The sequence below is a fragment of the Nematostella vectensis genome, chromosome 2, assembly GCF_932526225.1.
Source record: "Nematostella vectensis chromosome 2, jaNemVect1.1, whole genome shotgun sequence".
Taxonomy (NCBI): domain Eukaryota; kingdom Metazoa; phylum Cnidaria; class Anthozoa; order Actiniaria; family Edwardsiidae; genus Nematostella; species Nematostella vectensis.
In genome coordinates, this window is record NC_064035.1 from 2,587,664 (window position 1) to 2,608,548 (window position 20,885).

Sequence of the window (20,885 nt, forward strand, 5' to 3'; positions counted from 1 at the left end):
AACAAAGTTTTAATGTTGACAAAAGGGAGGGTTGTACATAAAATTCAAGTGGAGTGGCGCCGAATACCGACCCTCCCCCGGCCATAAATAATAAACACTCCCTAAGCCGATCACTTTAACATCAGGCCCGTACCCAGGATTTTTCTTGTGGGGGTGCAACATTCGAAAAAGCAGACCTAATTTTCCGAGGGGGAGGGAGAGTGGAGGGGTGGAGTTTCCCGATAAAAATCTGACCACCCAGAAATGAATAAAAGAAACGAATTTTTTTATGCCATTACGGTTTTCTTTTTCGGATTTTTGTACTAAAAAGGTTTGACATATATATAATGATATACCAGAGTGATCTAGAATGCCTTTTTTTATCTGGTTATGCATTGTTTTGCCTACAAGTAGCACATCTATTGCCGACTGAGTGGATTTTCTGGAGTTCAGGTACAGGCCTGAACATTCCCGCGAAAATGAAGATATAAAGAGTCGCAGTCTTCGCATCTTCGTTTGCCAGTTTCTCCCGTTTTACCCTCGAGGATAGGATTCACGCTATCCACAAAGTACAACTATTGCTATTCCTTGAACTTCTGTTTTAGTACGCGAAACAGGCGCCTAAACCGATGAGACGAAGATTCCTTAATACGCGTTTCCTTAAACTCCTTCAAGTTTTTGTCATAAAGCACTCTGGGTAATTCTGTCATAAAGCACTCTGGGTAATTCTGTCGTAAAGCACTCTGGGTAATTCTGTGCGGCTTGAGCAATCCTTTAATTTTCATCAAGCGTCGTCTCCACTACAACTCAATCTGTGGCCGCCATTTTGACTCCTTGCACCAGCATAGTAACAACCTGGCACTAGAATTTGATTGGCTGTTACTTATGACATGGCGATCATAACAATCCTAATCAATGTTAGCTCGATCAAAAAAAATTTGACCTCGAATCTCCTACGATCGTGCTGATGATGAGCGTGAAGTGCCTAATGACTTCGCGTCCCCGCTTGAGTCATAAGAAACATAACGCCCGATGCTTATGACTCTTACGACTCTAACAACACTAGTGGGGACTAGGCTTAAGCGCGGCTGCAGTAGCCGTGCTGCACGGCAAAAGCACGACCGATTCAAACGTCGAGCTTCTGATGTGCCGAACCAAATAACATTTTTTTTCTCCATTTTGTGCAATTTTACCACTCACAGCGCGAATCAACGTCGAACCTAATGTATTTGTGTCGATACAAATAGACGATTAGATTTGGCACGGCAGGAGCGCGACGTATGAACTGGGCCTTATTACCGGCATGATGAGTCGGAAAGGAATCGGAAACAAACAACAGGAAAAAACAGCAGTTTTCATAAAATTTATTAGCAGCATAATTTCGAATATTCTATCTACAGTAAATTGAACAATTTGAAAAGTTGACATTGCAAAATATTTTTTTTGCTTCTAGGACAGAACATTTCTAAATATCATTGATTTGTTTGCCTGTGCGTGATAGGAATACCCAGAGTTCCTGGCGTGCTTGAATATTACGTGACGATCTAGGATACAAGCTTTGTGGGTGAAATGTGACACAGACCAGTTTACTGGGCTTCATAAAGAGTACCACTTTACTTTATACATTTATATACTAGCTTTCATAAAACAAGAACGTCAGACAAATTATCCTATAGCTATAGTTAATACAAGAACGCTATTTTAAAATGTTTCTTCATCAAAACAATGCACGAACTACTCCAAATCACGCCAGGAAACATCGTTCAAATTTTCATTAAACTCTTTAATTTAGTTACAGGTTCATATCATTTCTGATTTCTATTTAAAATTTCCCACTCAACATTAACCCATTTAAGTCGCGAACTCTCAGACTAGCGTTCACTGTCTATCTTAATCACAGTTTTTATAGAGGTCGCTTTACGAGTAAAACCTAATTAGAATCAAAATTAAAAACCAGCTTCTAAAAAGATTTTAAAATAATTTCCTGCTTTAATCCTGTCTGGTCATGCTGAAACGACAACAACAACAACAAACACCAATAAATATATTTCTATTTATTTTTATATGTCTGAAACCCTAGCGCTGTTTTCAAATCTCGAAACATTGAATGGCGCTGTGTAACCGTAGCCTCTTGATTGTCCGCGACAAGCCGACAAGCCCGAGCCCTAACCTAACATTGTTTTAGATGAATTCTCAGACAAAGTATACTTGTTCCCGTGACTAAGGAGCCCGAACCTAACATTGTTTTAGATGAATTCTCAGACAAAGTATACTTGTTCCCGTGACTAAGGAGTCGAATATTTCCGTCATTTAACAAACATTTGATCGTAGAAGGGGTTTAGTCAAATTAATACCAATACGGAAGAAAGTGAAAAAAGAGGTTTATCACCAGCGGAAAGAAGTGAAAAAAAGTTTTTTTATCAGAGGGGGAAAGGAGCGAAAAAAGAGGTTTATTACCAGCGGAAAAGGAGTGAAAAAAGAGGTTTATTACCAGCGTAAAAGGAGTGAAAAAAAAAAAGGTTTATTACCAGCTGAAAATAGGTGAAAAAAGAGGTTTATTAACAGCGGAAAAGAAGTGAAAAAAAAGAGGTTTATTAACAGCGGAAAAGGAGTGAAAAAAGAGGTTTACTACCAGCGGAAAGGAGTGAAAAAAGGTTTTTTTTTGTTTTTAGCGCCGTCAGACGGGGAAAGGAGTGAAAAAAGAGGTTTATTAGCGGCGGAAAAGGAGTGAAAAAAGATGTTTATTACCAGCGGAAAGAAGTGAAAAAAAGTATTTTTATCAGCGCAGTCAGAGGGGGAAAGGAGTGAAAAAAGAGGTTTATTACCAGCGGAAAAGAAGGGAAAAAATAGGTTTATTACCAGCGGAAAAGAAGAGAAAAAAGAGATTTATTACCAGCGTAAAAGGAGTGAAAAAAGAGGTTTATTACCAGCGTAAAAGGAGTGAAAAAAGAGGTTTATTACCAGCGTAAAATGGGTGAAAAAAGAGGTTTATTAACAGCGGAATAGAAGTGAAAAAAGAGTTTTATTAACAGCGGAAAAGGAGTGAAAAAAGAGGTTTACTACCAGCGGAAAAGGAGTTACAAAATGAAGTTTATTACTAGCGTAAAAGGAGTGAAAAAAGAGGTTTATTGCCAGCAGAAAAGGAGTGAAAAAAAGAGAGGCTTATTTGTAACGGCTCGTATACGTACCAGTATGTAGAGCGTAAGGGGGTAGACCGCTGTCCATAGTCAGACGTCTTCTCGCGGGAGATGGCCGTACTTCGGGTCCCGATCCACCCACCCAGATGGGGTTGGTTGCGCGATAGGCGGTTCTGGGTCGAGCAAGCTCTTCCATACGCGGTGAAAGCACAGAACTCTCCATTGTCCTCGACCTGGAAACAGAAGGGGGAGGGGGGAAGTTAATGTGTGATAAATTCATTTTTTTTGTAATGTATTATAGTGCAAATAAAGTAGAACCCCGCCAACTAGAACTCTGAAGGGAAACCCAGACTCTCAGAAGCTTCATTACCAGAACCATGACAACTAACCACAGCAGAAATCATGATTCCTGTGAGTTATTCTTACCTAGATGCCGTTCTTGGTCTTTGGGGCTGGGTGTCTAGAAGTGAAAAAAAAAACATCGTAAAGACATCCTCTTCCGACACAGTACGGTCTTACCACCCCCCCCTCCCCTCACAGTATAGTTTTATCCTCAACTCTCCTCCCCCTTAGACTCCATCCTTCTCCTTCTCTCCATCCTAGCCAAGTACAGCGGGCTCACATAAACGGCTGCCAACGTTAACTTACTTTTGTTTTCCTCTAAGTAGAACCAGTCGCATTTCCGCTGGTATCGCACAGGAGTGGAATTGCGCGGTGACTCCGGCATCTTTAGGAGGTCTACATTTAGAAATATCACGTGACTCATCGATATGTTTACAGTGACAACAACAAAAAAGCTGTTCGGAGGGGACGGGGAATCCTGACATTGCAGCAGTATATAGCAAATACTTCACAGAATAAACAGAAAGCACGGCTTTACCCCGGTGTAAATACCATTCCAAAACGACACCTTTATATTCAGCTCTGTTTTCATCATTATCAGACAAGAGAAGCTTTGTGCCGCAACTCGTGCACGATAGACCTAGGGCAACATCCGAGACCACCCAGCGTCAAGACTTCACCATGGAGGAACAGCCGAGACCAACCAGCGTCAAGACATCACCATGGAGGAACAGCCGAGACCAACCAGCGTCAAGACATCACCATGGGGGAACAGCCGAGACCACCGAGCGTCAAGACATCACCATAGAGGAACAGCCGAGACCACCCAGCGTTAAGACATCACCATGGAGGAACAGCCGAGACCAACCAGCATCGAGACATCACCATGGAGGAACAGCCGAGACCACCTAGCGTCAAGACATCACCATGGAGGAACAGCCGAGACCACCCAGCGTCAAGACATCACCATGGAGGAACAGCCGAGACCACCCAGCATCGAGACATCACCATGGAGGAACAGCCGAGACCACCGAGCGTCAAGACATCACCATGGAGGAACAGCCGAGACCACCGAGCGTCAAGACATCACCATGGGGGAACAGCCGAGACCACCCAGAATCAAGACATCACCATGGAGGAACAGCCGAGACCACCGAGCGTCAAGACATCACCATGGAGGAACAGCCGAGACCACCCAGCGTCAAGACATCACCATGGAGGAACAGCCGAGACCACTCAGCATCGAGACATCACCATAGAGGAACAGCCGAGACCACCGAGCGTCAACCAGGATAGTGGGAAAGCGAAACCGTGGAACAGGGGAACTATGAATAGAATGCTGCTTTGACCAATCACATGCGAGACTTGCGATTCAGGAACGTGCCTCGACAAGCCTCAGCGCCTGAATTCTCGCTTGTGATTCGTCAGAAGACAGTAAACAAGCCACACATATTGTTGGTGTTCATGTGGTTTCACAGATTGCGCCGTAACGTTTATCTCATCTCGAGTGAATAACGTGTCCATCAAGGTCTACCATTTTGCTACGCCCTCCCCTTCCTGCATCCTATACGAAGAACATTTAATACGTATAATTAAGCATCTACCATCGGCCATCGGTGAACCGTGTATGGTTATCATGCTTAGGGTTTTCACATTTTATGCAATACACCATTACCCGAATGGCCTCCTCGCTTGGCCGTCTTGATGAAGTCCGTGTCTCCGTTTTTTATTTGCAGTCTGTTATAGTTTCTGTGCACACGGGCACTCGCTGGTGTCGAGTTTTCTGGAGTTAGAATTACAATTATGTTGTACGGTGTTATGATTTTATTCCATTTATTCTCTACACACACGTTAGTACACGTTTATGGTATTAACATTAATTAGCAATTAACGTCGTTGTCGCCTCTCTAAAGATCGTTAAAGTGATAGATTGTTGCATAAATAAATCAGTCTGCTTTCAAACACAGGACGGGAAGACGCTTGGACAGACATCAAATAACAAAGGAACGGACGGAGGGACGGACACGTATTGTCATCGCTTGTTTTTACCTCGTCGCGTTATTCAGTGTGTTGCTTACCTCTCTTATAGGTGTCCTTATTATCTACGGTATCATCATTGAACCATTTGCCCGTCTGCTTCGCCACTTCGACAGCAGCAGTAGACGGCTTGTGCTCTTTGATTGCTAATAAATCTACAACATAAAAAATTGTGGAAACATTAACTTCCCAAAAGTTATCCAAGCTTTCTTGGGGGACATCTCGAAATTCAACAATGAACAATTTCTTTTGTCAGCAATTTTGTGTTCTATTGTTATTCATGGCGCACTAACCCTCCGCAAACGTACTCTTGACGAGATCGCTCTGCCAATGCGCTCATGAATAAGAAAATAATACACGATGGCCGACAAAAGAAATTGTTTGCTGTCAAATTTAGTGATGTTTCCCCAACAGAACTTTTGGAATGTTGTTTAGAATGTCTTTTCTTATCATTTAACAATAAAATTGTTTGTATTGCAATTACTTTTGGGTTCAGCTATAAATTTTCGTAGATTGACTGGACTAAGATATACAGGCGTCGCACGAGCTCGTACCTTTGTGCCCGCCGTCCTTTGCGGTCTTGATGTAGCCCGTGTCTGTCTGTTTGGCACGTGACCTTGGCGTCTGTACAGGCCGGGGACTGGAGTTCAAGCTCTCGTGCTGGTACCAGTCCCCACCGTTCTTTTTCACTTTTACCGGTCGAGGTGTCGGCTTATGCTCCTCTATGGCGAGTAAATCTGAGAAAAAAAATAAAATAAAAGAGGGTTATTTTTGTGATGAACGAGCCGTCTATATTATTCGAGGAGTAATCCGTCATTGATACTCTAAACGGGTGTAAACATACATTCACAAACGTCCACGCGCGAGGATCGCGTGGACGGCTGGATGTCTGAGCGTGACGATAATACATCGCCATTTTATTGTTGTTGGTTCTTGATTGCTTCTTTTTTTAATCGCGCAGGCCCCCTCCTAGTCCCCTTCGCAGCCGTTCTGGACACGGCGACGCTTGAGCACTAAGCACCGCCTAGCGTGACGAGTTAGCCCAAGTAACTGAAGCACCGCCTAGCGTGACGAGTTGGCCCTAGTAACTGAAGCGCCGCGTAGCGTGACGAGTTAGCCCTAGTAACTGAAGCGCCGCCTAGCGTGACGAGTTGGCCCTAGTAACTGAAGCGCCGCGTAGCGTGACGAGTTAGCCCTAGTAACTGAAGCGCCGCGTAGCAAGCTAGCCCTAATAACTGAGGCGCCGCCTAGCGTGACGAGTTAGCCCTAGTAACTGAGGCGCCGCCTAGCGTGACGAGTTAGATCTTGTAACTGAGGCGCCGCCTAGCGTGACGAGTTAGATCTTGTAACTGAGGCGCCGCCTAGCGTGACGAGTTAGCCCTAGTAACTGAGGCGCCGCGTAGCGTGACGAGTTAGCCCAAGTAACTGAAGCAACTCCTAGCGTGACGAGTTAGATCTTGTAACTGAGGCGCCGCCTAGTGTGACGAGTTAGCCCTAGTTACTGAAGCGCCGCCTAGCGTGACGATTTAGCCTTAGTAACTGAGGCGCCGCGTAGCGTGACGAGTTAGATCTTGTAACTGAGGCGCCGCCTAGCGTGACGAGCTAGCCCTAGTAACTGAAGCGCCGCGTAGCGAGCAAGCCCTAGTAACTGAGGCGCCGTCTAGCGTGACGAGTTAGCCTTAGTAACTGAGGCGCCACCTAGCGTGACGAGTTAGCCCTAGAAACTGAGGCGCCGCGTAGCGTGACGAGTTAGCCCTAGTAACTGAGGCGCCGCCTCAATGTTGCTCTCAATGCTAGAAGGCGCTACACACAGACATTGTTCAAAAGATTTTGTAAAAATCCACCTTGGAATCCTAATGACAGCTGGTTTTGTCGCTCCTAGCAAGCGAACGTGAAGATCTTTTAATCCAGTCATGGGATTAGTTCCCAAGGGCCAAGGTGAGCATGAACCGGAAATAGTCATGTATCGTGTTCGCCTTGATTATCAGGTATCGTGTCACTGGCGATCGGGGTCGTATTCCTTGCGAGATGACTACCGCGGTTTCCGTGAGACTTTACAAATGTAACAAATAGGAGTATTATGCAACAACCTCCGTATCAACTAGCTCCAAGAAATGTAATAAGGGGGCACTGCTCCTGATCATCTCCTTATTCTAATATTAGGGCGAGGGCACTCGACAGAGATTGCGATTCCTCATTGAAAGCGACAAACAACAAGGTTTGGCGTTTCGATCGCTGGGCATGCATTGAAATATATTTGCTGAGTTTCGTTGTGGTTTCTGGAAGCTAGCTCATACGGAGCTTGTTGTAGAATCTTCTATTTGTGAAGTCTGTCACGAGAACCGTGGGATACCGGAAGTCTTCTCGCAAGAAATAGGAGACCAATTGTAATAATACTGCTGTAGCTATGCCATGTTTTGTAGTAAAATTATTATTTATTAGCGAGAAAAAGTAAAACTCTTCTAATCTCGAGTCTCGGCCCTTAGCCTCGAGTCGGGGTTTACCCAGACTCAGTCCATCCAGTCCACGTGAACAGAACATGATAATCACGCATCACCCCGGGGGTTCACATACTAGCAGATCAATGTTATTATGTGCCATTACAGGTTTGATCACTTGTTCGGTGACCGCCACACTGTAAACGTCACAGCTCTATTTTTCTCTCTCATCCAACATGGGTCATGATGAGCTGAAGCGAAAAATATCTGATGCGATCATTTATACCATCTCTCGAGCGCTGTCGTTCAATGAAGAGCAAACTGATGAACCTAGCGCTAACAAGTCACTTCCAAATTGCGTCGGTACCAGGATTTCCGAGTTAGATAACCCGGTAATTCTAAAGATATTCTCGTATCTTTCGCGTGCGGACCTTCTAAAGGCCGCTGAAGTTTGCAAGCGTTGGCACGAGCTATCCTTTGATCGGAGCCTGTGGAGAAATGTAGACCTGAAAGGTTACTGTAAGACGCTGATGCAGGGGGAGCGCATCACTGAAGTCACGGAGAAATACCTGGTTTCCAATGTAGTGGCGCTAGACCTTAGTGGCTTCATGTTGACTGATAGTATACTAGGGACTCTAGCGAATAACTGCCCAGAACTACGCAAGCTTGTCGTAAAATCAGTCAACTTTCAGACGCAAGGGAAGGAAAAGGAAGTGCTATTTCCCAAGCATTTAAAATTCCTAGATATGCGCTATTCTCATGGAAGTCTGCAGATCTACAAAGCCATTACGCGCTGCTTGCAAGACATAAAGTGGCTTGGAATCTGCGACGGATTTATTCTCGCGCTAAAATGCGATGGCTCAAATTTATCTGATGTTTTGCGTGACTTGCGCAGTATTGAGAAGCTCGACATGAGCCACTGCAAGTTGGCCACCGACGCAGTACTGGCGGCCCTCTCGACCTCTGAGCGACTTCGAGTTCTCAACTTACGCAAGTGTCAAAATATACAGGGCGAAGCACTAGAGGTTCTTATTCCCAACCTACAAAGTCTGGAGACCCTTATCCTGGATGGGACAAGCATCGATGATGCCTGCATAGCAAAGGTCCCCTGGGAACAAGCTGGATTAAGATATTTAGAGCTTGGTTGGTGTCATTTCATCTCAAGTGATGGTCTCTCGACACTTTTTCCTAAGGTCGCCCAAATGGTCAACCTAGAATACCTAGGGCTTTGCCGAGTAGGAGATGGTAGATCCTTAACAGACAAAAACTTGATTCAACTCGCTAACCACCTCAATTATGGCATTTGCACCAATCTTAACGCAATAAACTTCAGCATGTGCGATTCAATCACAGACTTTGGGCTCCGCGCTTTTGTAAGGAAATATCCTAAATTGAGCGCAGTAGACGCGACCAATTGCGCGGGAGTGCGAGTATTTTCCAGCGAGTTCGACTCCAGTATGCCCTACGGGAGAAAAGCTAGCTTGAGTGATACCAGGATGGACGAAAATAACGACGCGTATACACCCCGTCGCAGGACCGGGAGCAGGGGGTCGTTCTCGGCTACTCAGTTCGCGTTGTCCAAGTATGCACTCGAGACGCCACTCTGATCGAAAACGCGCATTGACGGGAGACTTGTCAAGTTACTGCGGGAAATAGCGAGAGAAGCAGAAAATAGGCAAAGAGTGAGAGAAGCAGAAAAAGGCGCAAAATTTTGTTTGGAAATAGCGAGTAGTCAATCAAACTTGGGGGCGGGGCTATGTAAATAAATGAATGAATGAATGAATGAATGAATGGATTTATTATCCACATTTGCAGAAGGTTTTAATTGAATTATAGTGGTGGTCAGATTTACAACACAAATTTACTTTCTAAGCGCCTAGTTTTAGGTAACAAAACTAGAGAATTTTATTTCTATAATAATGACAGGGTAAAATTCAATTTACCTCTGCCATCTTAATTTCTGGCATTTTACGGCACTTTCTGTAAACATTTCTGCATTGTTTGAACCCTAAGAAAATCGACTTTGGGTCCCTCCCAACGAGTTAACCAATTTAGTTTCTTGTCGGTCGCACAACAACTATTGGTGGCAAGATCCTTTCAATTATCTTATTAAAATATAAATGGTTAGAAATTACTTGGAAGAAGAGGTCTCCTCTCCTATTCATTTAACACCAATCATGTAGACATATTCAAGTTCGATCCTACCTGTTTGAAGAAGAGGTCTCCTCTTCTATTCATTTAACACCAAACATGTAGACATATTCAAGTGCGATCCTACCTGTCTCGGGGGCGGCAGAAGGTGAGGGGCAAGGGAGGCGCCAGCCCTCGATTTATATATCAACGATTTTTAAACCAACGGGTTTCAAGCGGTTCATATGCAACCGAAAACAAATTTGTTGAACAGTTCAAAATCACGTGCATAAAAACCTAGGTTATTCCCTGCGTTCTTATAAATAGCGCTTAAGAATTTGTGGTATTTGGGTTTCAAGCGGTACACAACAATGTGCGCAAAAGAAAAAGACATAAGAACGAGAATGGGGGGCGTTATTGTCTCATGACTTATTTAAGCTACCCGCCCCCCCCCTCCCCCCGCAAAGCCACATGCCCCATGTCCTATGACTCACCTTTGTGACCGCCCTCCTTTGCTGTCTTCAGGAAGGCAGTGTCTGACTGTTTGACTTTGGAGCGCGGTGTCTGCGGTAGGTCGTTGTTGTTATTCTCTGTGGTGTACCAATCTCCCCCATTCTTCTTGTATTGTTTGGGTGTCGCAGTGGGCTTGTGATCGGTTATAGCGAGAAGATCTAAGCGTTACAGGAAGAGTTGATAAGTGATAAGAGTTCATAAGTGCGTAAGTTATTCTAAAGTGTTTAAGTTATTCCGGAGTGCGTAAGTTATTCTAAAGTGCGTAAGTTATTCTATAGTTCTATAGTGCGTAAGTTATTCGAAAGTGTGTAAGTTATTCTATAGTGCGTAAGTTATTCTAAAGTGTTTAAGTTATTCCGGAGTGCGTAAGTTATTCTATAGTGCGTAAGTTATTCTAAAGTGTTTAAGTTATTCCGGAGTGCGTAAGTTATTCTATAGTGCGTAAGTTATTCTAAAGTGTGTAAGTTATTCCATAGTGCGTAAGTTATTCTAAAGTGTGTAAGTTATTCCGGAGTGCGTAAGTTATTCTAAAGTGTTTAAGTTATTCCGGAGTGCGTAAGTTATTCTATAGTGCGTAAGTTATTCTAAAGTGTTTAAGTTATTCCGGAGTGCGTAAGTTATTCTATAGTGCGTAAGTTATTCTAAAGTGTTTAAGTTATTCCGGAGTGCGTAAGTTATTCCATAGTGCGTAAGTTATTCTATAGTGCGTAAGTTATTCTAAAGTGTTTAAGTTATTCCGGAGTGCGTAAGTTATTCTATAGTGCATAAGTTATTCTAAAGTGTGTAAGTTATTCCATAGTGCGTAAGTTATTCTAAAGTGTGTAAGTTATTCCGGAGTGCGTAAGTTATTCTAAAGTGTTTAAGTTATTCCGGAGTGCGTAAGTTATTCTATAGTGCGTAAGTTATTCTAAAGTGTTTAAGTTATTCCGGAGTGCGTAAGTTATTCTATAGTGCGTAAGTTATTCTAAAGTGTTTAAGTTATTCCGGAGTGCGTAAGTTATTCCATAGTGCGTAAGTTATTCTATAGTGCGTAAGTTATTCTAAAGTGTTTAAGTTATTCCGGAGTGCGTAAGTTATTCTATAGTGCATAAGTTATTCTAAAGTGTTTAAGTTATTCCAGAGTGCGTAAATTATTTCAAAGTGCGTAATGTTTCACAGTCCGTAAGTTATAAAAAAAAAATCGTCAGGTTTTACAAAGTTTGTCTTATCTCTTAAAGCGTCAGTGGTCAGGTATTATATTATCTGGTAGATACAAAAAGTCAGACAGTACATCACAAGATCTCAAATAGTCCGTTTTTTTCTCTTGTTTGGTCATGGATGCAAGCTGAGCAGGCTGACATGCGTGCGAGGTGTGTGCTCTTCTGCCAATACCTTTGTGTCCTCCGCCTTTTGCTATCTTGACAAAGTCCGTATCGTTGTCTCGAATCCTTGATCTCGGGGTATCGGGGACGGGCGGTGAGTCGGATGGGTCCTGCGACAGGATGTTACTCAGCCTGGGTGTGGTCGTAAGCTTCAACGGCCCCACGGGCTGTAGCCACTCTAGATTAAAAATAGCAATGTCACCTGACAAGTAAATTACGAGCTTATTTTCTAAGGGATTCCTAATGACAAAGAAAATAGAATATCGATTACCGCCCTTTAGCGATGCTAAACTTTTGAATTGCTGTGTCTTAAAAAGATAGGAGGCTTTTAAAACATTTGGATGAAAAGGACTAGAATAAATTCTCTAGATCTGAAGAGAAAGTAGTGTATGATGATTGCGTTCGTTCGACAAGCAATATTTCTTCAATTTATTTCCATGGTTACACTATTCTATTTTGCGGCGAACCAGATTCTTGGTAAATGGAAACATTTCTTAGTTATAACATTGTTTAGTCTCGATTTCCAGACTAAAAGGAAAAGTTATGACTAGTTAAAAAATACCATGCGTGTCAAAAACGTCTGCCAGCTTTAACACAGGAAGAAAAATAAACATCAATTATGAAAAGTCTACTTAAGCCTTTGGGGATATTAAATCTAAATACAGATTAGATGGAAATTGCGTTCAAAACACAACATAATAAAGCAATGACACTAACATTCTAATCCTCGCATCTTGCCTGCTTTTATTTTACTCAGAAAATCATTCGGGATTTTCGGAAGAAGCTGAATTGAATTAGAATAAGTTCCAAAAGGGAAGTGTGCGTATACGTAATACGCCTGATGAAACCCGAAAACCACAAATCATACTTAATCGAAATCAATTGGCGAGACAAAGGCAAATGACTTCAGTGTAAGTCTTTTAGATACAATACAGGGAGCTCCACGATTCACGATAAGATAAAATCACTTCCAACGCCTATTTCGCAGCGGGAGTTATAAACAAAATGATACCTGAAATGATAAGCAACCATTTTTTAGCAAAGAAATAGAAACCTAGAAACTCTTGTTAATTTTTTTTTAACGAGCTTTAGCTATGGCATTTCAGACGTTATTCGAAAATGGTTTCATCCATAGTATAGAGATCGCTCATGCACAAATCATTCTATATTTTCATTGTTTTTAATACGTTAATTACGTTCAATTGCTTTTAAATACCCTCAAAAGAAGCTCTCTGGGAAAGACTCACATCAACTACACAATGCCAACTGGATTTACGATGAATAAAATTAATATTTCTATTCCAAATGTGAAATTCTTGTAATGAAATGTTACAAAAACATTATCAAGCATCACATCTAATAATAGAACCAAAATACGCAAATTAAAGGAGTGTGAATATAAGGACAAGACAATATAACAATCCTTTTCCGTAACTTACGGTTGAACCTGTGGTATCTAAAAGTCTCAGAGCAAAACAGGTGTCAGAAAAAACGCCTTCAATGTACGGCAGGTTTTGTGGAAACGTGGTCTTAGAACTAACAAAAGCACAAAATGCAAATTCCCTTTTCGTAGTTACTGCATCTGACTCACGCTGTGAAAAGAAAAAAAGGCTAAAACACCTCTAGGAACAGTTTGCAACTGGGCAAAATATCCCTAAATTTTAACAGTTCTACTTTTAAAAAATCGGTTCCGGCTGCCTCGGTAGGGAGATCCACTGTCGAACATTTCCGCTTAGAATAAAATCAAACTTTTCTCTGATCTAGGCGTTCATGCAAAGCAAATCACAACATTTTAAGAGAAGTAAACCGTAGCGGTGTTGGTATAGGATGGGCTTTTGTAATTGAGCCCTTCATCAAAATTTAAACCATGAAATGAAAAACAATAAGACGAGATAGTGGCCTTTGTGTGCTAGCGACAACAGTGTCGAAGAACTTCAAGTGCTTAAACCCGCAAAACCTTGTCCAATATTACTATAGTTTTCTACACTTTCATAGATAATAGCATCATAATTAACCCGCTAAACACCGTCAATATATATAGCTGGCTTCAAACAGAACAGCGCTTTCGTAATTATGTGTTTTTGCTTCAGATGATGAATAAAATTATTGAAACATTTGGCGAATTGAAAACAGACAAACATTTAAAATGTTCGAGTGTCACCGAATAACCGCGTTGTAAAGAAGAAGGAATATATACCACGGGATTAATCCTGCTTAGTGTGTAGCTAGTTTCATAGTTTCCATTCCTCACATAGTATAGTAAAGTTAAGATGATTCTTAACTGAAGCGCGAAAGCCTGAAATAGACTCCCCGGTGGCTGTGCCCTGACCAACACAACAAGCAATCGAGAGCAACTAAATCTAAAACTCTCTCCGCTCTTACCTCCCGACTTGGTTTTGCCAGCCATCAGCAACGATTAAGTTTTAGGTTACCAAATCTGACAGCCCGATATGGATAAGCCGGTCGGTCGCCTTCCCTCTTTGATGGCGCGATTCAACTTTCCGTCCGCTCACAAGAAAGCGGAACTGAACAATTGTTAGTGCGAACGAGAAGGACTAGGCCGACTGTACTCAGGCCACAAAATATTGCGGAATATCTAGCGATACAAATATTGGAGTATCCCAAACATCGACTTAGAGTATTGACATAAATAGATAGAATAAACTAAAAAAAAGCATGCGTTACTTCGAGAAGAATCAGTTTTATATCGTAAATAATAACAACCTGTCAATAAGAACGAAAACGAAGCAGCGGGTGACTGAAATATAGTTATAGAAAAATCCTTGACAACTGAAAATTTACGAGAAAAAAAAAACTCGTTAACTGGTTCATTAGGAAAACTAGAAACTATATATTGCCTAGCAATTTTTTTATACATTGTTGATTTCAGAAGCGCGATTGGACCATTGCCAGGGTAAGCACATGACAAGTATGGCGTTCTATTTATATAATAGCGCAGTGACTGCTCTATGTTAAACAGGGGAATCGTGGACCCTTCCTTGTCCTAGAAATAACAAATGCAACTATTTAAAACGAAGGGGCGCTTGTAGGCTATAAGAAAAGTTGAAGTCTTGACTTATCCCTGCATAACATTTGTCGCGTGATGAGGGCAATAAGATTGGCCCAAATCCTTCGCCAAGGGGGTGACCGCTCCTTGCATAGCCACAGCATGCAGCTAGAGTAGCGCAACCATATGTAAACCAAGTCAAATAAAGGCGGTAGAAATCAAGACAAAAAATATTGTTTGTGAAAACAATTTTTTTGTATCAGTCTAAGCGGTGTGCTCGTGTCTCTTTGAACTTCCTGACACGGGATGGCAATTTGCTAAAGCACGAAAAGGCGGCAAACAAGAACAAGTTTTCAACTGATTTGTTTTTGGCAAAAAATACTTAAGATACCAGGAACAAAAAGCTTTCACGTACCGGAAGCCTGATTACCTTTGATTTCCATATGGATTCAGTCGTAGCGATGCAGAGAGTTGCTAGATACTCAAGTATACTAAACCCGGAAATCCAAGGCGCAATACGCTGTAAAGAAATGCTAGTGTAGGATTATACAAAAGCACGTGACCCTAGAATTCAAGATATAGAAGAAAATAAATAAATTAAACGTTTAATTTGTGAATTCTTTATTCTCTTTCATTTCTTTCTTTCCCTGGTCTTCTCATTATCCTGGTTTTCTTTATGCTTGTGGCTCAGCAGGGTAAACACTCATGGAAGGACATTATCTATATCGTTGCGTTTCTTCTGCTCTCGAAGGCGAGCTCCCCGCCGCTGCCACCAATAGCCTTTTATCAGCTCTACCACCAAACCCAGGCTTCCAGCAGGGCAGATCATGCTAATTCTATCCCACGGTCATCCACACGCAACCCGACAACAATAGCCATGTCACGCAACATTCAACCGAAACGCCGAAACGAACTTAAGGAAAGACCCTTATTTTGGGTTTGGCTACAAATTATTTTTTGTCAATGAGAAATGATTCGTCTTGTGGTGTTTACCTGAATAGGTGCTCTTACAGGGGACATCGCGTGTGACGAGGGATAGAGTGACAGTTGAAAAGTATGACGAATGGCTAACGTGCTGTGAGATCTCAACGGAAAGCGTCCCGCTCAAGAATATTTTATTAGGTGTAATCTATCATGATTTCCAGGTGATGACTTGCAATAAAAATGAAATAAAATCAGTTCTGAAACAGGGATGAGTGAATCATTGATTTCAAAGTTTGACAAAAATAGTCTTAAAAAGGGAGATGTTGTGTAAATTAGCATCCAAATGTCTTGACATAAGAAAATGAGACTTGCACTAAAATCATTTCGAAACAGTCAGACGGTGAAAAGCTTCCGGTGCCCATCTTTGTGCTCTGTTTTTATCATGACTCATTCTATGATTCGAACAACAAAACAAAAGAAGCTTCGTGACGCAACTCATGCACAATACACAGGTTCCTACACCGAGTAGAGCCCTACAATTCCATAAATAAGAAAAATCTAAAAGTTGACACTTTTGAAAACTAGTTTTCTTAAAAACATGTATTGCCTATTATTCTGGACCATTCCCCCTTTTCACCCGAATTAGCGGATACGCTCAATTTGTATCGCATTGATTTGATATGAAAAAGTGCCTAAATCACGAAGTTGGGAAGACGTTTTATCTTTAAAGGCATAGGCATTGTTTTCCTGTTTGTTTGGAAAGAATATTGAGTGGTTACTAAAGGATAACTCCACTAAAAAACCTTGGATTATCAGTCTTGTTTTATCCTACATAAGCAACAAAATTATCGGTCCGTGAAAAAAACATCTAGAAGAATTTTTAAATGGTCGCACTGTCTCAGAAAAAAACATTCAGTTTAAAAAAAAATAATTTCGGCTGCAGAGAACTAGTCTGTGCGCAGCCGGAACTGGAACTATTTCCGCACCATGAGGCTACAGAGAGGAAATGATCTCGAGTTGTATTTTTCATGGTAACTTTATTAGAGTGCACAAAGCTTATGACAATCACTCTGCATTGGTATCGAAATATGGCCTGGGACGATACATTATTCAGGCGCGTACACAGGGGGGTGCGCAGCCTCGGCCGCCAAAAAATTCATAATTAGGAATTTCAAATACTATGATTTTTCCATATGATACCTAAGAGCCTCACTGATTAAGATGACATGTAGCGACTATGACTGCGCACCCCTCCCCCCCCCCCCTTGGCGACCAAAATGTGGGTCATTTCATAATAAGGAATTGCAAATACTATGATTTTTCCATATGATAGAGTCCCCCCTGTAGTAATGTAGTAACCTTATGGAGTAATGATTTGAAAATATCTCGACAGGGAACACGTGCTCTACGTATGGAGCGCGCACGCCTGCCATATAGCTATGAAGTCCATGTTAGGGGTGCATGTATGCTTTAGAGGCAATGTACCAGCGAAATCCGTTAAAGCTGAGTCACTGATTAAGATGACAGTGACTATGACTGCGCACCCCCCCCCCCCCCCCCCCCCATCCCTTGGCGACCAAAATGCGGGTCATTTCAGATAAGGAATTTCAAATACTATGATTTGTTGTTCCATATGATACCAATGACTGCGCACCCCCCCACCCCCACCCCCTCGGCCAATCCTGGGAACGCGCTTGTTATTCTTTCAGCTCAAGACTCTTGGATTACGGCAGTATTAAAAACACACACAAATTCACACTTTTTATTACGAAAAAAAAATACACATAATATGGTTATAACATATCTACCATTCCTTTCCAAAACGAGCGAAAAAATGCCCGCATCATGTAGTTATTTGTTCGCTTAACAGGATTTGGCGCTTTAAGCATCTTTTTTACCCTTTCAAATGAGCCATTATTTGGTGCGGGGGCTACATCCAATATATTACACAATAGAGGATAAATATCAACCATCTTTAACGGTTCAGAAACAAACCCCTCCTTAAAGTTCGGCCCTCGTGCCAAGAAGAATGGCCTCATAGAAGGAATGAATGGACTGTAGTTATGGTCTCCACGAAGTCGTTCGTTCCGATGCTGGCGATTCCAGTACTCCCAGAACTTGGTAGTGTTAGCAACCCAGTGCTCCTCCATTATGGCGATAATAGGCGGCGCACGGCGATTGTTCTTATAATGATACGCCTCAGGCATCTCCTCAGTCTTGAATACTCTTAACAACTTAGTCTCGTACTCAATACGTTTGAAGTTCTCGTACACAAAGGACTTAGTAACATTGGGTCGTGGCCATATATGTAACGTATTGACGCCATATTTTATGTAATACTGCGCGCTAAAATAGTTCTCAAGGTTGAGGAATTTGGTTGTGTTATAATCAGTTTGCCCATGATCTCCTGTCAGTACTAAGTTGACACTGTTGAATAACCTTTTCTCGAGTAACCTCATAATTAAGTAACCCGTGATGTTATCACAGCGTTTTATTTGCTCTATAACTTGATCAGAATTCGGGCCAAAGCCATGTGATGTCATATCGGGTTGGTTAAAATAAATCGCCACGAATGAAGGCGGGTCCAAGCCTGTCAACCAGTCCATGACCACATCAATCTGCTGTTTAAAAGTCATGATATTTGTGGATGTTAAAAAGGGCTTGTTAAACCCCATATTACTGGTAGAATACGTGGGGAAATGCCCTCTTATCTTCACGTCAAACCCAGGGAAGTTGCAAACTCCACTGCTCCGTCCCTGTTTCTGGTTTGTTACCCATACCGGTTCACCCCCGTCCCACCAGCGAGAATCACTATTGTTCATATTCTCAAACGATTCTTTCATCACAGGATCATACATGTAGCATCCCGAAAGGATCCCGTGGCTTTCGGGATAGAGTCCCGTAACCATGGAGTAATGATTGGGAAATGTCTCGACAGGGAACACGGGCTCTACGTATGGAGCGCGCACGCCTGTCATAGCTATGAAGTCCAGGTTAGGGGTGTATGCTTTAGAGGCAAAGTCCCAGCGAAATCCGTCAAAGCTGAGTAAGATCACTGTGTTGGAGTTTTTAACAGCCTCACTGATTAAGATGACTGTAAGGAGAATTACTGATGTAGTGACTTCATATTTACGGGCTGTGGCTCTTATTTCCATCTTGCTGTGCGATCTAGCTAAAACAAATTAGGAATAAAAATGGACGTCAGAATTCCCATCGAAGGGGTTCCATTTCCCTAACTCCTTGCTCCAGTGTCTACTACCCCTCCCCCCTTTCGTACCCCTCCTCCATTCATATAAATCGCATACGTTTTGAGAGAGAAACAAAAAAAAAAACGAAACAAACTACAACCTACATCGGCCAAGTTTCAGGCACTTCACACTACATCTATATTCACCGAAAATACTTTCGCACGTGCGCAGCAGTCTACTCAATTAGACCAGTAACTAGGTAGAGAACCCAACCATCGTGCAAAGAGGTCTTCATAATGTTAAACCATACTATTGTCAAATGCACTTACCTCAATGATATAGTAAACAAGTCTTCTACAAGTCAGCCGCTTTCAGAAGTGTCTTTCAGAGAAAGCGTATTGTTCGTTTAACACCGCTCATGTTGGTATATTGCTTTCCCAAGCTATTTTAGTAGGTGTTAATCGAATATCCCGCTTCATTAGATGGTTCTACGTCCGAAACACATCACCGAGCTCGGACATTCAAGACAAGTGAACCAAAACGGTTAACGCATGGAGCACGAAGCGTGATCAACAACAATAAGGCAGGTACCACGGGTGATAGATTGTACGAACCCATCATATGACTGACCAACCGGAAACATGTTATCATAACCCACTCAGTGTTTAAGCTCAAATTAATCAAGCGACAGGCTTATAAACAAAGATCGTTAACGACGCACAAGGCAAAGAATCAAGCTAGATATTTTTATAGATAAATACAAGGTTAACCTATGTTTGTGTGTGTAACACGGTTTGTTATACCTCTTCTTTAACCAAGTCTAGACCACACCCAAACCTGAATATATGGGCACATACTTCCATATTTAGAAGATTTTCCAGTTCACACATTTCGGGAAAAAAATGATGAAAATGCTGATTCCCGATAACTGAAGACCCAAAAATTGATTCTCAGAAATCCACAAAGTTTTGTTGAGGCAAAAAGGCTCTCACAATTAATTGATTGGTCAGCCCCGTCGCACACGGTGGGTTGGCCCTTTCCCCTCGTCCATACGCGACCACACGATGACACGCGATATCCACACGCGCCCACACGATGACACGCGACATCCACACGCGACCAAAGGTCCATTTTAGAGGGCATAGGGATCCCTTTATCAATGACAACCAGAAGACGTCATCCATACCCCCTTATCACCGTCAACAACAAGACAAATCAAATCAAATCATCTTTATTTTGTTCATAATTCTGTTTCTTTACATAGGTATATACTAAAGGATAGAGATCTATAATTTGTTACAAGTAAAATAAATGAGAACAAGTTCGAGCAGGGAAGCTAAATGAACTAGTCAGTTATCGAGTTAGCTTCCCTTATCCATAAAAAGTCAGTTTTGAGCAGAAAAAAGAGAGAGAGAAAAAAGAAGAAGAAATTACTGCCCCCCCCCCCCTCAACCAATCCCCCCCACCCTAGGAAGGAAGCTAATCTTATTATCAAGTTACTATGGAAATTATTAGAGAAAAAAACGATATTTACAAAGTTTATAGGCTAGATTGACATTGCACAGACAGTAGATGATGTTTGGCGAGTTTTGGAAAAGAAATGGTGCCTGAGTCCTTGAGAGAAAATGGAAGATCTCTCCAAATATCAGAACCGACAAAAGAAGTTGATTGCTTACCTATATTTGTTCGTATTTTGGGTTTGTATAGATTTTGATTTGCTGCGTACCTAGTGTTGTAACTATGTAAGCTGCTGGCATATTGAAAAGTGTAATAAAAAATATCAGGAAGAAGACTTTTGTGCCACGAGTGTATGAATTTTAGGGCATGTA

At 42.0% G+C, this 20,885-nt stretch overlaps 3 protein-coding genes across 5 annotated transcripts; 1 reads left to right on the forward strand and 2 right to left on the reverse strand.

Annotated features, from left to right (window-relative positions):
- Nucleotides 1-1,327: 1,327 nt before the first annotated feature.
- On the reverse strand, nucleotides 1,328-14,586 carry LOC116619915 (uncharacterized protein C7orf57). Of its 2 annotated transcripts, XM_032385246.1 has the most exons (10): nucleotides 14,320-14,586; nucleotides 11,948-12,115; nucleotides 10,558-10,734; nucleotides 6,050-6,232; nucleotides 5,537-5,650; nucleotides 5,134-5,241; nucleotides 3,765-3,854; nucleotides 3,543-3,576; nucleotides 3,168-3,349; nucleotides 1,328-1,987 (listed from the first exon to the last, which is right to left on the reverse strand). In XM_032385246.1, exons 1-10 carry the CDS (start codon nucleotides 14,342-14,344, stop codon nucleotides 1,983-1,985), a joined length of 1,086 nt encoding a protein of 361 aa, XP_032241137.1. In that variant the 5' UTR covers nucleotides 14,345-14,586; the 3' UTR covers nucleotides 1,328-1,982. The 2 variants fall into 2 exon arrangements, with proteins under 2 accessions (XP_032241137.1, XP_032241139.1); XM_032385248.2 differs by lacking the exon at nucleotides 5,134-5,241 and having other exon boundaries at nucleotides 14,320-14,585.
- Nucleotides 7,565-10,074, forward strand: LOC5515527 (F-box/LRR-repeat protein 2). Its single transcript, XM_001635587.3, has one exon. It carries the CDS (start codon nucleotides 8,170-8,172, stop codon nucleotides 9,538-9,540), a length of 1,371 nt encoding a protein of 456 aa, XP_001635637.1. The 5' UTR covers nucleotides 7,565-8,169; the 3' UTR covers nucleotides 9,541-10,074.
- A 3,030-nt stretch (nucleotides 14,587-17,616) lies between the features above and the next one.
- On the reverse strand, nucleotides 17,617-19,736 carry LOC5515528 (ectonucleotide pyrophosphatase/phosphodiesterase family member 5). 2 transcript variants are annotated; one of them, XM_001635646.3, is made up of 2 exons: nucleotides 19,386-19,736; nucleotides 17,617-19,036 (listed from the first exon to the last, which is right to left on the reverse strand). In XM_001635646.3, the coding sequence occupies exon 2, from the start codon at nucleotides 19,021-19,023 to the stop codon at nucleotides 17,662-17,664; it is 1,362 nt and encodes a 453-aa protein (XP_001635696.1). In that variant the 5' UTR covers nucleotides 19,024-19,036; nucleotides 19,386-19,736; the 3' UTR covers nucleotides 17,617-17,661. The 2 variants fall into 2 exon arrangements, with proteins under 2 accessions (XP_001635696.1, XP_032241092.1); XM_032385201.2 differs by having other exon boundaries at nucleotides 17,617-19,040.
- Nucleotides 19,737-20,885: the final 1,149 nt, after the last annotated feature.